The sequence below is a fragment of the Crinia signifera genome, chromosome 19 (assembly GCF_055691185.1).
Source record: "Crinia signifera chromosome 19, ASM5569118v1, whole genome shotgun sequence".
In the NCBI taxonomy this organism is placed as follows: Eukaryota; Metazoa; Chordata; class Amphibia; order Anura; family Myobatrachidae; genus Crinia; species Crinia signifera.
The window spans coordinates 35,565,693-35,583,398 of record NC_139226.1 but is presented as its reverse complement, the minus strand read 5'-3'; the positions used below and the strand labels follow the sequence as shown (position 1 = coordinate 35,583,398).

The 17,706-nt window shown below is 46.8% G+C and overlaps 1 protein-coding gene across 1 annotated transcript in view; it reads left to right on the top strand.

Moving 5' to 3' along the window:
* Positions 1-16,537, top strand: part of LOC146041519 (otogelin-like protein) — a 78,309-nt gene extending 61,772 nt beyond the window's left edge. Inside the window, exons 55-60 of the mRNA XM_083161482.1 lie at positions 410-439; positions 4,337-4,375; positions 4,499-4,604; positions 11,384-11,476; positions 12,734-12,804; positions 14,766-16,537. Of these exons, the coding sequence (XP_083017608.1) occupies positions 410-439; positions 4,337-4,375; positions 4,499-4,604; positions 11,384-11,476; positions 12,734-12,804; positions 14,766-15,062 (636 nt within the window). The 3' untranslated portion in view covers positions 15,063-16,537. The remainder of the gene's footprint in view (positions 1-409; positions 440-4,336; positions 4,376-4,498; positions 4,605-11,383; positions 11,477-12,733; positions 12,805-14,765) is intronic.
* The last annotated feature ends 1,169 nt before the right edge of the window (positions 16,538-17,706 follow it).

Genomic DNA, 17,706 nt, shown 5'->3' with positions numbered 1-17,706 from the left:
AGCCCACTGCCGGCGGGGCAATGCGGTCAGCGGGGGGTGACCGGGGGTCAACACTAACCACGAATGTGCAGGCACCCAGCCCCCGGCGAAGCGGATCACAGGAACAGGTTCCTTTTGGAGTCCCTGTCCCTGCGTCTGCGGGGACATACATTTGGGAGAAAGGATTGCATAGTGCAATGCGATCCTGGGCGTTTGATGCCTGCCCAGATCTCATTGAATATGCATTCTAGTAGTAAATGGGCCCCTCTGTGGGAGTATGTGGCATTGCACAGCATACTGACCCAGTACAGAATCTTTACCAACATTACTATATAGCGCAGGTCAGACTGAATGTGTCCTTGTGGGTTACATATAGCACTTGCTATATTTATTAAGCATATATTGACCATTATCATCTGTTTATTTTCAGACCCCTGGCCCCGAGTCTACCGCTCCTCCTGTAAGTTATAAATAGGGACGGTTACCACCCCCAAACGCCGGCTTCCTGTCAGTCACATTGGGAGGGGATTGTATTTAGAGCCATTCACTATTTCTGTCTGTATTTGGGTTCGTGCATGCGCGCTACGATCTGTACACACGCGCAGTCATTCAGTAATCCAGCGGATTGCAAACTCGCACAACATCGATCAACTCTGAATCAGGCCCTAATGCACCTTTTTCCTCAGAGCTCCTGAGGCGAATTCCTGTCCCCAGGGCTAAACACACTTGGTGACCTTGGCACAGTTCATTAAATCTGGCAGCACATTCATTTACCTGCGGTGTAAACCTTGAGCCTATTTGAACCCCCTCACAGTAGTACCATTTAATTTTTAAAGCCACTTTTCTATTTATTCACAAATCGTAGTTGCAGGGTGGGATCACTTTCCTTACATTTGCAGTTGCACACATAAAATAACTCGAAACAAATGCTTTGAAAGCTAGATGTAGTTTTGCGTGCTGTCCAGATGGCAATGTAAGCCCGCTGGAAGCAATACTTTGAAAGCTAGATGTAGTTTCACTTGCTGCGCATATATATATATATATATATATATATATATATATATATATATATGGTGAAAATCTGCCACTGTGTGAAGCCAGATGCAGTTGCAGTACTGCACTGGCCTCACTGTGACTGGCAGTGGCTTCGGCGCCAGCATGGCGCCGTGCTACTTCCGGGTTCTATGCTCGCCACAAACGATGTAAAATAAAGTAACTTAACTCCATGCCAACATGGATAGTTCCTCCACTATCCATTTTGGCATGGAGTTGATTTTAAATAGCGTTGCGAGCATAGCGAGCCACCGAGCCCGCAGCGTGGGCGAGCGAAGCGAGCCCCGCAAGGGAACTCAGACGCACGCCATGCTGTCGCCGTGAAACTACACAAGTACCGTGGCTTCTTATTGGAAGTCAGACCTGCCAGTCACCCAAGGCCAGTGGCGTAACTTTGTCTCAGTTGCCCGGAGTCAGGATAAATATTGGTGCCCCCCAAATACCTCAATCAGTACAGTGTCTGTTACCAGTAAGGCAGGTGACGTGTCTAATACAGGGTGTAACACTTGCAAAAATGATGTTTGGAGGGGGAGTCAGCAACAGATGTGATATCAACAGCTTTCAATTAACTAATTCAAACTTTCAGGGCATAAGAGGTGCCCCCTTGGGAGCAGGTGACTCCATTGCCTCCCAGAATTATGCCTCTGCCCAAGGCAGTGCCATTGGGAGGTGTTCCCTCCCTCTGGGATGCCTTTACGGGCTGCCCATAACCATCAACCGAGGATGATACTGTGCAGTACCGGGGAAGATACTGCGCAGTACCGGGGATGTACCCAGGGCCGGTGCAAGGCACTGGAGCACCCCAGGGGAGGGAGGGTGATGCGTCCACCGCCGCTTCGCTCCACTGGACGGCGTAGCACAGCTCCATGGGGGGGGGAGAGAGGGAGCAGCATCTTGCTCCACTGGGGGGGTAGAGTGGGAGCAGCGTCTCGCTCCACGGGGGGGGGGGGGGTATATGGAGGGAGCAGCAGCTCTCCATGGGGGGGGGGGGGAGGGGGCGGCGACGGGAGAGTCGCTCCATGGGTGGGGGGAGAGAGAGGGAGATGCTCACCTTGACCTTGATCCGGGGAGGGGGGGGGGCTGTTCCCAAGGGGATGCAGTTAAAATCCCGGCGGTCGGAATCCTGGCGTTCAGAATCCCGACGCTGGAATCCCGACCGCCAAAATCCCAACACATTCTCCCTGGAGGGAGAATAAATTAGTGTGCCGAGCGAGGCACCGGGCCCGCTGCGTGGCGAGCGCAGCGAGCCCGCAAGGGTGGGGGGGGCGATCCACGTCCCCCCCTTGTCGGCATTTCGGCTGTCGGGATTCCGGCGTTGGGAATCTGAACGCCAGTACTGAATCCCTCCCAAGTGGCCGGCGCCCTAGGCAAATGCCTAAAGCTGCCTAGTGGTGGCCCTGACAGTACTGAGAATGATACTGCATAGTACAGAGGATGATACTGCACAGATAATGCGCCAAACCGGGGACCGTGAATATGCTTCTATAGACTGCTGCCGAATGCGCATGTGCTGGTCACGCGACCGTGATGGGGGTCAGGACCGGCAGCGGAGACCAGCAGGCACCAGTGGCGGGGACCAGCTGGGAACCGGCGGTGGGGTCCAACACTGCCGGCACTGGAGGGGGGGCATTGCAGCAGCCCCCCTTCTCCACTTAATTCCCCTTAATTCTTCATGTATATTTGTGTAATAATAGAGATTAAGGGGCCCATTTATCAAAAATTATTTAAGTTTTTTTTAATTGCAAATATTTAGTATCCTCAAGGATGGTTTATTTGAACCATAGTTGAATATTGTCTAGTAATGTCTTATTACATCGTAAACTCAGGGGGCGATCCACACTTATTTGTTCGACCCCGTGTCCGATGGGGGTTTTGCGCATATGCAACCCCCGGGAGTGAATTGCTTTGGCGAGTTTCACACTGGCTGAGCCGTTTGCTCCAGATAGGGAGGGCCGGGACCGGCGACAGGGGAACGCCAGTGTTCTATGGGCGTCCCTATAAGAATTCTGATCTTTCCCCCACACACGCAGTCAAGGTGATGCCTGCTTGGTGCTGGTGGCGGACACCACATGACGTCAGCACCCGCCTTCTTTCCGGCGATCTGCGGCCAGAATAGAAGTCCGTTAAGACTGACTTTTATTAACGAAGGGGAGAGAAATCATTTAGTGGTCGGCGACAATCGAATGACTTCTCTCCTATTCGGCCACCAGGGAGTGGATGGAGAGAAAAAAATAGTGTGCCCGAAGCATGGCGGTGTCCGTGTCCATGCAATTCGACATAGACACACAAAAACCACCATGTCGACCTTTTTCATGCTGCCCATGTCAACATAAAGTCCCTGACGACCTATAGTCATACCTGCCAACTGTCCCGCTTTTTGCGGAAACGTCCCGATTTTTCCGGACGTTCCCATGTCTTACCCGGGGCCCGGATTGTATTCCTGCAGTCAGGAAGTGTTGGCCTATAACCTGTCAATCTAATAGTGTCGACCCAATGTATGTCGAGCTACATTGGTTTGACCCAATGACCAATACCCAGGCATACAGATGTGTCCTTTAACATCGTGGTTTCAGTTGTTCCAGATAGCCGCTCCCAGCGCACTGGATCCTGGGAGACTGCGCCAGCGGAGCATTCTCAGTGTCTTGTTCACATAAATAAAACAAGTGAGAGCGACAAAACTATACCGCAAGATGGCACTGATCCATTTTGAACAACAATTGAACGGACAGGGAAAACCAAACACACACACATTGGTGTTCAACTCCACAACCCATCCGTTCAGGTGTTTTAAACATTTCCCACCCAATTGACCACATAACCCACTACAGGGTAAGCACACCCACCGAACACCAGCATTCAAGGTGTGCGGGTCATAAATTTACTAAAATGGGGGGAGTACTATTCAAAATGGGATGTTGCGCATAGCAACCTATCAGATTCTATCTATTAATTTGTAGAAGGTGCTAAACAAATAGGAAGTCTAATCTGATTGGTTGATATCTTCAATAGAACTGCCATCTCCCAAAGTCTCAACTCATAATATTCTCCCTACTTGGCAACTATTGGCTGAATCCTAAACTGACTACTTAAAAGGAAAATAACAACAAACCCTTGTGGATCAGTGTCACATCTACGCTTACAGCGCCAGCCTTCGGACTCCTCGACACAAAAAAAAAAAAATAGCGAATAGTGTTATTACAAATCATACAGAAACCGAAATGACAGTAGTTTATGTTGTATTACCACTATTTGTCCAGTAGGTGGCGATAACGATTTATTTTATGTCCTGACTTTTTTTTTACAGCCAACAACACCCACAACTGTCATCATCAGCACATCTAAGGTTTGTATTTTATGAACGTACGTCAACCTTATGTAACATACAGCAAAGGATTACTGTGGCCAGAATGTGTTAGTCTGGATTTAATTTTGGATATAACCTATTAACAGCTATTCTCTTCTACAGGCTAACTGTGCTGGCGTAACCTGCGCACAAAAAGTCTGCAAAGCCAATGAAAAACTGGTGACAAGCATAAATCCGCTGAACCCCTGCTGCCCGTTGCAGACATGCGGTAAGGGAATAGCATTAATGCACTGCTTAGCATTGTCTCAGGCGAGGCGTCTCAGGAGGAGTTGTGCACCACCGGCCAGAGTGCAGTGCCAGGAATAGTCTTTGAGGGCAGGGAAGATCTCTAGGAATTAAAACACACCCCTTGTGAGAGAACCATTTTCCAGACATGCAGGGGTGTCGCCGAGGTCAGTGATGCCACCGGCGATAGGAAGGAACCAACTGCTTACCCCCCCCCCCCCAACCAGATTAATAAAATAATGTTGATAAAAAGGTTGGACCCACCCGGGAATTCGGCCCAGGGATCATGCCTTGCATTTTCTGGTGTGGGAAGGAGGCAGGCAGGAGGTGGGATGGTGACTGAGGTGGTGAACAGTATTCACTCTGGGTTGTGCCGGTACTCGGTGCAGGCCAGTGATCCATACAGGTGGCGGGAGCAGATGACGCAGCTCTCTGGCTGCAGTGAGGGCGCCAGAGAGCTGCATCATCTTCATCCACCGCCTGTCCTGTCATCTGCGCCCGCCGCCTGTGTGGATCCCCGGCCTGACACCTTGCACCGCGGACCGGCAACCTGGGTGAGTACCCCTACCCCTTTCACACCGGCCAGGACCCTGGGTTGAACCCTGGAACAACCCTGCTCCATAGCAGGGTTGAAATCCCGGCAAATTTTCCCAGCAATTTGACCCGGGAACCTTACAAACCAGCGCTAGTCCCAACCTGGGAATTTAGGCTGGTGTGCAGGGGCGGATTGGGATTTCAAACCAGCCCGGGAAATTTCTCGAAGCAGCCCTTATGGGGGGGGGGGGGGGGGGTCTTGTGATTTCTAAACAAATTCTACATAACTGTTTTTAGAATCTAACACTTAAAAAGTGTGTTTGGTTAGAGTTGGGCTGCAATGGTCTGTGTAGTTAGGCTGCAGGGAGGGTGTGTATGAGTAAAGTTAGGCTGAGGGAGTGTGTGTATGGGTTGAGTTAGGCTGCGGTAGTGTGTGTATGGGTAGAGTTAGGCTGCGGGAGTGTGTGTATGGGTAGAGTTAGGCTGCGGGAGTGTGTGTATGGGTAGAGTTAGGCTGCGGGAGTGTGTGTATGGGTAGAGTTAGGCTGCGGGAGTGTGTGTATGGGTAGAGTTAGGCTGCGGGAGTGTGTGTATGGGTAGAGTTAGGCTGTTGGAGTGTGTGTATGGGTAGAGTTAGGCTGCGGGAGTGTGTGTATGGGTAGAGTTAGGCTGCGGGAGTGTGTGTATGGGTAGAGTTAGGCTGTTGGAGTGTGTGTATGGGTAGAGTTAGGCTGCGGGAGTGTGTGTATGGGTAGAGTTAGGCTGCGGGAGTGTGTGTATGGGTAGAGTTAGGCTGCGGGAGTGTGTGTATGGGTAGAGTTAGGCTGCGGGAGTGTGTGTATGGGTACAGTTAGACTGAGGGGGAGTGTGTGTGTGTGGGTAGAGTTAGGCTGCAGGAGTGTGTGTGGGGGTAGAGTTAGGCTGTGGGGAGTTTGTGTATGGGTAGAGTTCGGCTGTGGAGGTAAGTGAATCATTAGTTAGGCTGCAGAGGTTTGTGTATGGTTAGGGTTAGGCTAAGGGGGAGGTATGGTTAGGGTTAGGCTAAGGGGGAGGTATGGTTAGAGTTAGGCTGAGGGGGAGGTATGTCTATGATTAGGGTTAGGCTGTGGGTGGGTTGTATATGGTTTGGGTTGGGCCAGGAGGGGCAGGTTCTGATAACTCTGATTTTTTTAGCACATTTTGTCCATTGTAGTGTAGTGTACTACTAACCTGGCTTAAGTTTCATCATGTGACCTGAAGTTCCCTCCGTCGCTGACCCAATGTACTGCCGGTGCCCTGTTTAAGCACACACAAATACAGACACGGCGGCGAAAGTTAGGGAAGCACGGAGACAAAAGCACAGTGAAAACAGTGAGCTGGGCACTTAGTGACTCACACACATTGCATATTCACACCCTTCCATGCAAATACTGTATATACACACCCCACACACACATACTGTATATGCATACCCTCCCACACACATAGTGTATATGCATACCTTCCCACACACATACCGTATATGCATACCTTCCCACACACATACCGTATATGCATACCCTCCCACACACATACAGTATATGCACACCCCACACAAACATACTGTATATGCATACCCTCCCACACACATACTGTATATGCATACCTTCCCGCACACATACTGTATATGCATACCCTCCCACACACATACTGTATATGCATACCTTCCCGCACACATACTGTATATGCACACCTTCCCGCACACATACTGTATATGCACACCTTCCCACACACATACCGTATATGCACACCTTCCCACACACATACCGTATATGCATACCCTCCCACACACATACCGTATATGCACACCCTCCCACACACATACTGTATATGCACACCTTCCCACACACATACTGTATATGCACACCCTCCCACACACACACTGTATATGCATACCTTCCCACACACATACTGTATATGCACACCCTCCCACACACACACTGTATATGCATACCTTCCCACACACATACTGTATATGCACACCTTCCCACACACATACTGTATATGCACACCTTCCCACACACATACTGTATATGCATACCTTCCCACACACATACTGTATATGCATACCTTCCCACACACATACTGTATATGCATACCTTCCCACACACATACTGTATATGCATACCCTCCCACACACATACTGTATATGCATACCTTCCCACACACATACTGTATATGCACACCTTCCCACACACATACTGTATATGCATACCTTCCCACACACATACTGTATATGCACACCTTCCCACACACATACTGTATATGCACACCTTCCCACACACATACTGTATATGCACACCTTCCCACACACATACTGTATATGCACACCTTCCCACACACATACTGTATATGCACACCCTCCCACACACATACTGTATATGCACACAACTCCCCCCCCCCCGCACACACACACGAACACATACCGTATATGCACACATCCCAACCAGACAAACATACTGGATACGCACACATCCCCCCGCAGTCATACTGTATACGCACACATCCCCACCACACACGCATACTGTATACGCACACATCCCCACCACACACGCATACTGTATACGCACACATCCCCACCACACACTCATACTGTATACGCACACATCCCCACTACACACTCATACTGTATACGCACACATCCCCACCACACACTCATACTGTATACGCACACATCCCCACCACACGCATACTGTATACGCACAATCCCCACCACACACTCATACTGTATACGCACACATCCCCACCACACACTCATACTGTATACGCACACATCCCCACCACACGCATACTGTATACGCACAATCCCCACCACACTCATACTGTATACGCACACATCCCCACCACACACTCATACTGTATACGCACACATCCCCACCACACGCATACTGTATACGCACACATCCCCACCACACACGCATACTGTATACGCACACATCCCCACCACACACTCATACTGTATACGCACACATCCCCACCACACACTCATACTGTATACGCACACATCCCCACCACACACTCATACTGTATACGCACACATCCCCACCACACACTCATACTGTATACGCACACATCCCCACCACACACTCATACTGTATACGCACAATCCCCACCACACACTCATGCTGTATACGCACACATCCCCACCACACACTCCTACTGTATACGCACACATCCCCACCACACACTCATGCTGTATACACACACAATCCCCACCACACACTCATGCTGTATACGCACACATCCCCACTACACACTCATACTGTATACGCACACATCCCCACTACACACTCATACTGTATACGCACACATCCCCACTACACACTCTTACTGTATACGCACACATCCCCACTACACACTCTTACTGTATACGCACACATCCCCACTACACACTCATACTGTATACACACAATCCCCACCACACACTCATGCTGTATACGCACACATCCCCACTACACACTCATGCTGTATACGCACACATCCCCACTACACACTCATACTGTATACGCACACATCCCCACTACACACTCATACTGTATACGCACACATCCCCACTACACACTCATGCTGTATACGCACACATCCCCACTACACACTCATGCTGTATACGCACACATCCCCACTACACACTCATACTGTATACGCACACATCCCCACTACACACTCATACTGTATACGCACACATCCCCACTACACACTCATGCTGTATACGCACACATCCCCACCACACACTCATACTGTATACGCACACATCCCCACCACACACTCATACTGTATACGCACACATCCCCACCACACGCATACTGTATACGCACACATCCCCACCACACACGCATACTGTATACGCACACATCCCCACTACACACTCATACTGTATACGCACACATCCCCACCACACACTCATACTGTATACGCACACATCCCCACCACACACTCATACTGTATACGCACACATCCCCACCACACACTCATACTGTATACGCACACATCCCCACCACACACTCATACTGTATACGCACACATCCCCACCACACACTCATACTGTATACGCACACATCCCCACCACACACTCATACTGTATACGCACACATCCCCACCACACACTCATACTGTATACGCACACATCCCCACCACACACTCATACTGTATACGCACACATCCCCACCACACACTCATACTGTATACGCACACATCCCCACCACACGCATACTGTATACGCACACATCCCCACCACACACGCATACTGTATACGCACACATCCCCACTACACACTCATACTGTATACGCACACATCCCCACTACACACTCATACTGTATACGCACACATCCCCACCACACACTCATACTGTATACGCACACATCCCCACTACACACTCCTACTGTATACGCACACATCCCCACTACACACTCATACTGTATACGCACAATCCCCACCACACACTCATGCTGTATATGCACACATCCCCACTACACACTCATACTGTATACGCACACATCCCCACTACACACTCATACTGTATACGCACACATCCCCACTACACACTCATACTGTATACGCACACATCCCCACTACACACTCATACTGTATACGCACACATCCCCACCACACACTCATACTGTATACGCACACATCCCCACCACACACTCATACTGTATACGCACACATCCCCACCACACACTCATGCTGTATATGCACACATCCCCACTACACACTCATACTGTATACGCACACATCCCCACCACACACGCATACTGTATACGCACACATCCCCACCACACACTCATACTGTATACGCACACATCCCCACCACACACACATACTGTCTATGCACACATCCCCACACACACACACACACTGTATATGCACACATCCCCACCACACACTCCTACTGTATATGCACACATTCCCCCCCACACACAAACACACACTGTATATGCACACATCCCCACCACACACGCATACTGTATATTCACACACACACACACACACCCACTGTATATGCACACATCAACCCCCACACACACACACACACACACACACACACACACACACACACATCCCCACCACACACGCATACTGTATATGCACACATCCCCCCACACACACTGTATATGCACACACACCCACCACACACTCATACTGTATATGCACACATCCCCACCCCCCCCCCCCCCCCCCCCACACACACACACACACTCCCAAACACTCACATTGAAAAATTTGCCCTTGTAGAGCGCTGTGGTGTATCTGTGTGCACTATAACTCACTGGTATCAGTAGAGGTCATGCCAGGACCTGTGAAAGTGCACTGCAGTGCTGAGCAATTGCTGTCATCATCATCTGCTGCTATCAGTGTGCCCCGCGGTGACGTCGCCCCGCCCCCTGCTGTATAAGGAGCACAGGCCACACCACCTCCTGACCTGCATAACTACAAACTTTACACAGGTTTCAGGGCGGTGAGGCAGCCCGGCAGCCTGCATTCTGTGGCTTCTGCTCTAAGTCTGCAGGAGGTTTGCGGGGATATATACAGGTTCCGGGGTCCTGCCTGTCTCCTTGGTTCGGGCACTGGGCAGTGTTTTTGCGGCAGAGTTGGAGAGTAGCAGGCGCCAGGCGGCTTATGGGGTCAGTGCCAGGGGAGACCGGGAGAGAGACGTGGGAGAGGGGTAAATGGCGGTGCTACACCGCGGGAGGAGCTGCATGCGCAGCAGCCCTCCCGCGGCCATTTTGACAGTCAAAACGGCCCCGAATTGATTTGGAGAAACCGCTGCGGCTGCTAACCGCTGTGATCGCGGTCCGCAGCCCAGGGTGGGGGGAGAGCGGCCGCTTATAGTGTCTTAACAGCCGGCCCACCGGGAAATGTCCCGGTTTCCCGGCAGGCCAATCCGCCCCTGCTGGTGTGAAAGGGGTATAAGCGTGTCATACAGATTTTCATCATTCGGCCACTTACAACTGACTCTGATGGCCTGCTATTGGATGGGTGGACTTTCCTATGTATCACCTCCTTGCATGCAGTTCTTAATCAAACCCCTTCAGTGAACCTACAAGACTTATATCTATAAAACGTATATATTGCCTCTTAAACATGGCTTATACTGTAAATGTATTTTTCTCTGTCGGAGGCTTTTGTTACTCAGAAAACACACTGTAAATATTGCACTCTTTCAGTACAATGACATTTGCTTCATAATATGAATATTCCTGTTTCTACAGAATGTATTTGCAAGACGATACCATCCTGCAGCCGCGATGAGCGCCTGGTTGCAGTGCACCAAAAACACCAGTGCTGCCCAAAGCTTAAATGTGGTATGTACTCACTGTCTACAAAACTAATCCCATGATCCCACAACTAGTCCATAATAAAGGTGTTAATTAGGTTTTATAATAAGCTGAAAATATGATTAGTAATTGACGGGTTTCTCTGCAACACAAAATGACTGCAATAGAGTTCTGCATGCAAATCATGTATATAATCAAATGGACTGCTGATAAAAATGATGTCATCACATTGGCATGCATTGACAGTTGGCATAACCTCGTCTCCTTACACCTGTGTCAGTGATGTCACAAGAGAAAGCGAGGGGGGTGTGATAGAGAGAGACACATAGGAGGGGAAACGAGGGGAGGCGGGGGGATGTGTTGGAATTGGAGAGGAGAGAAATAGAGTGCGGGGAGAGTATGTATAGACACAAAGAGAAAATAAATAAAATACATCTTTAAAATATATTTTTTCCTTTTACATTTACATTGAGTAAATATTTTCTAAATTATTTCAGAATAAAATTCAACAAACTAGTGATTTGTTCTTTTCGTGTTTTATTGTGTCATTTTAACTTGCTTTTTTTATTTGCCCTGTAGTCATTTTTACTAAATCACCCTGGTATCTATCTGGTCTCTGGGTTAGAGTACAGTAATTAGGTTGACATTGACAAAATGTCTAGATCGACATGACAAAAGGTCGACACACTCAAACTCGATAGGTTATTGGTCGACACAGGAAATGGTTGGCATGCGTTTTTGATTATTATTTTTTTTTAACCAACTTGTGTCCCCTCAATTCCCAGAGGGCATCGAGGGGGAATATTACAGTGTGCTGAGGGCAGCAAGGCACTGTGCCCGAAGCACGGCAAGCGTAGTGAGCCACGGTGACCATGTCTGCAAATTTTAACATAGACACCAAAAAAAGTGAAAAACTCATGTCGCTTATCCTCCTTACAGACTATTTCCATTTCGTCCTAGCTAGGGTCAACCTCTTGCCAATGTCGACAGACCATGTCAACCTTTGTCATGTGTCGACATATTGCCTAATAGTGATCAAGCTGTTGACTTTTGACCTAATTATCCCCCACCGTCACCCCTTATATCTGAAATATGCAGATGTGCCCAAGCTCAACTTAAATGCTTTTTGCGACAAATGGAACTCATCTCTAATACAATGATCATGTGAGGGCAGGAGTGACGTAATCCCATCTATATTTCCCCTATATCACTAGTGTGTGTATATTAATGTGGCTAGTAACTCCTACTACTAATCAGACATGTTACTTATGTTTGCCTTTACAGATAAGCAGAAAGATCAGTGTCACCCTGTTTCTGCAGAAGTGAAACTGGTATCTGGAAAGTGCCATGCCACGGTAAGCATAACAGGGATATACAGCAGCATGCAGGAGCATCACCAGAATTTTGTGGGCCCACTAGCTATGGCACCCCTTGCATCCACTATAGTTATGCCAGGGTTGCCTACCCTCCCGGAATGGCCGTGAGGCTCCTGGAAATCGGGTTCCCTCTCTCGGCCCCGCGGAAAGGTGTGCAACGCTCCTGGAAACCACAGAAGCGTAAATTTCCAGCGGCTTTTCGGGAGAGGGCGGAGCTAAACATGCAAATCACACCATTTAGCTCCGCCCCCGACTCAAAGCGAATTTGCGGGATTTGCAGTACGGGGGGGCCGGGCTCGATGACGTCTACAGAGCTGCGTCTGATTAAATTTATACTTAGAATGAATTAAAAGGACAGTATTATAATGCTTGTATGTAAAGCTTAGCGGTAATGCTGTAAATATATATATATATATATATATATATATATATATATATATATATATACAGAAGTACCAACACACTCGCCATTCCTAAGAATGGGGTGCAAACAGCACCCACTTCCCAGGATGGGGTGCATTGGCCTGTGACCACACACTCTAGTAAATACAAACACAGGGGGCCCAGCATATATATATACATACATACACACTGCCACCTCTTGGCAGCAAATGAAACTAAATCTACTAGCCTTTAAAGCTATTTATGTATGTATATATATATATATATATATACTTTGTAGAAATGCCTGGCACTCTCCTTAATAGTGCAAATGGTTCCGGTGCTCTCAATCCCTTTGCAGGGAGAAATATATGGTAGATGTCCTGAGGCACTCACAACACGTTTCATTCAATTCAAAGCGAAGAATTAAATGACAGCATAGACCAGAGGCTGTGATATCGACGTTTCGGGCTTGTACACCCTTTATCATGTCTTGATAAAGGGTGTACAAGCCCGAAACGTCGATATCACAGCCTCTGGTCTATGCTGTCATTTATTTCTTCGCTTTGAATTGAATGAAATGTGTTGTGAGTGCCTCAGGACATCTACCATATATATATATATATATATATATATATATATATAATCCCAATATTCCAACACGCGCTATGCTCAGATATATAACACAGAGTAGAAATATTAGTTATGATTTGACTTAAGGCAGCCTTTCCACTAAATTCCCTGATCGAAGGGAATAAAACAACCAAGATACTACACAATAGTGGAGTGGCGCCTTTCACACAAATGTTAGATAGTCCTGATATAATATCCAATTTTCAGATCCAAAGAAGCAAGAAGGGAATTCTTCCAATATTCATTTATTATTCTTCAGTGGATAAGAGTATAAAACAACGAGTAGATAACATCCCAACGTGTTTCGTCTCACAGAGACTTCATCAGGGGAATATGTTGTATCAATTTTCAATAGGTGAAATCTACTGCTTAACTGCGTGATTCCTATTAAAGTATGAGATAACGATGGTTTGAAGAGATAATCTCCTTGATCCTCCAGAGAGCTTCCTTTCCTTCTGAAGAGACCAGCAGAAGGAAAGGAAGCTCTCTGGAGGATCAAGGAGATTATCTCTTCAAACCATCGTTATCTCATACTTTAATAGGAATCACGCAGTTAAGCAGTAGATTTCACCTATTGAAGATTGATACAACATATTCCCCTGATGAAGTCTCTGTGAGACGAAACGCGTTGGAATGTTATCTACTCGTTGTTTTATACTCTTAATAAATTATACTCACTGAAGAATAATAAATGAATATTGGAAGAATTCCCTTCTTGCTTCTTTGGATCTGAAAATTGGATATTATATCAGGACTATCTAACATTTGTGTGAAAGGCGCCACTCCACTATTGTGTAGTATATATATATATATATATATATATATATATATATATATATATATATATAGTTCTTTATGTACAAAAACTGTGGGTTGAGGAATATCCTCGAAAGTAACCTAATTTATTTATCTGGCTTCTTTCTCAGGTCATATTAACAACTTGTCATGGTTATTGTCATTCCAAGACGGGATACAGTGACCTGTGGGCGCCAATCTCACATTGTCGCTGTTGTTCAGTAACAGCAATCCAGAAAAAGACCTTCGAACTACCATGCCCAGATGGCACAAAGACCCGCTTGACTGTGCAGGAAGCATCAAAGTGTGGATGCAATAGTTGTACGGAAGATCCTGACCACAGCGGAAGCGGCAGTGGCAGTGGCAGCGGCAGTGGTGACTCTGGTAGCGGGTTTTTCTTGTGGTCAAATTTCGGTGACGTCAACTAAATGTTAAATATGTAATTGCACCATTTACAGTATACAAGCCTTAAGCAAATCCGCTGCTTCAAAATAACAACGGTTCCTCTAAACACTTTTTATAGTGGAGGCTGTAAAAAAACATTTCTTGTTTCACACATATACAGTAACTATCTCCACCTAGTGGTAGGAAGCAGTATAGCAGAACATTGTATATACTGTAAAATGCATCTGATGAAAATGAGAACTTGTGTATTATAAGAAAACTCCTGTAACTCACTGTAGCTTTCCATAGAGCCTTTGTTCAGCATGTCTCTGCAATCACAAAACAACAGCAAATGTATTGCAATGGAAATAATAAAGTTTTATTTGTTTTATACTTACAAGCTGGATGCATTCTGCCCAGACAACATATAGTACAGGCATGGCCAACCTCTGGATCTCCATCTGTTGGGGGAAACTACAAATCCCAGAATGCTTTGCCACAGTTCTAACATTTTATAATAGCAAAACTGTTGCAGTGCATGCTTGGACTTTTTTACAACAGCTGAATAGCCACAGGTTGGCCAGGAATTGTATAGTATAGCGATACTACATTAAGTATGGGTCATAGGGTTGACATAATTTAGGTCGATGGTCATTAGGCCGACCACTATAAGTCGACAGTCACTAGGTCGACCTAGTCTAGTCAATCTTTCCATGTCGACCTAATGACCGTGTCAATCTAATGCAAGACGACCTATTTAATTTGTCGCCCTATAGTGCTTGACCTACTGCTTGTAGACCTAGAGACCCCTCCCACTGCATTATACGCTGCACAGCACAAATCTCACACTGCCGCTTGGTCATAGCCTGTAGAACAGGCATGGCCAAACTGCGGCCCTCCAGCTGTTGTGAAACTACACATCCCAGCATGCCTTGCCATAGTTTTAGCATTCCATAATAGCAAAACTGTGGCAAGGCATGATGGGACTTGTAGTTTCGCAACAGCTGGAGGGCCAAAGTTTGGCCAGGCCTGCTGTAGAACATCAGTACTTGTCTTATGTATATGTGAATGCACCAGTGCTTACACCTCCAGACATGATAAAGCCATACACAGGTGTCTATATATCCTTCAGGCCCTGATACGGATTTATGGTACGTGTTCTCTATCACTACGGCTGCGCTAATGGTTTATCTGCCGATACAGCTTGATGTGGATCATTTAAAAAAACATCAAGAAGTTTACTGCATCGAAATAATCTGCAAAATGAAGGAATTATTATTTTTGTACCGGGCATGAAGGAATATTGTAGAAATTAGTTACGTAATATGTAAATTAAATAATTTCAAATTGCTGAGCCAAAATCTTTGAGTTTTATGATAATGTTCAGATTTCAGCCATTAGTGTCCTGTTTAAGTAAGCGTTAGAAGCAATAACATTATACCGCCATTGGGAACAGGTATGATCCATGAATACAATTTTTTTTATTAGAATTCTGGATACTTTACTGCAATTTATAAAATAAAATACATTTCTATACCAAAAGTTTTGTGTTTTCTCTGTTATTCCATCATGCTGGCGATACACACTTGCAAATATCTCGGGTGGCTTATAGTAGGCTACAAAAATACTTGTTGGAACACTAGCTCCAGAGCTGTAAGAAAGCTCAGTAGGGCCCTCTGCCAGCCCATCCCCCTAAACCATACTTGCCTACTTTTGAAAACTGGTTTCAGGGAGAATATAGTTGGTAGCAGAATTTTGCACAGCGCCTTATTGAGGGGGCGCGCCATGCTCAACTTAAAGGGTGTGTCTAGTTCCATATAAGGAGAATTATGAAAAGAGATTGTGAATGTGGCACCTAGAAGCGTGGGTGTGTACTGCTACATCTGAGAGGAATCTTGTAAAATGATTTATATCCAAATGTAGATTAGCACCAAAACAGTTAGTAAGAGATACTATACTTGGGACATGGTGCTGATAATTCAATGTAAATGTATATTTCTCTCATTCCTTTTTCCCCAAAAAAATGTAACAGTGTAACGTGGGCTAGGTGACATGAGGGAGATTGCTAGACTAATGAGGGAGAGAGGGAGATTGCTGCTATGTCAGGGAGTATCCTGCAGAATGCAGGAGGGGAGTTAACTATGCTGTAACAGTGTAATGTGGGCTAGGTGACATGAGGGAGATTGCTAGACTAATGAGGGAGAGAGGGAGATTGCTGCTATGTCAGGGAGTCTCCTGCAGAATGCAGGAGGGGAGGTAACTATGGTGTAAAAGTGTAATGTGGGCTAGGTGACATGAGGGAGATTGCTAGACTAATGAGGGTGAGAGGAATATTGCTGCTATTTCAGGGAGTCTCCTGCAGAATGCAGGAGGGGAGGTAACTATGGTGTAACAGTGTAATGTGGGCTAGGTGACATGAGGGAGATTGCTAGACTAATGAGGGAGAGAGGGAGATTGCTGCTATGTCAGGGAGTCACCAGCAGTATGCAGGAGGGGAGGTAACAATGATGTAAGTGCAATGTGGGCTAGGTGACATGAGGGAGATTGCTAGACTAATGAGGGAGAGAGAGGGAGATTGCTGCTATGTTAGGGAGTTTCCTGAAGAATGCAGGAGGGGAGGTAAATATGATGTAACAGTGTAATGTGGGTTAGGTGAAATGAGGGAGATTACTAGACTAATGAGGGAGA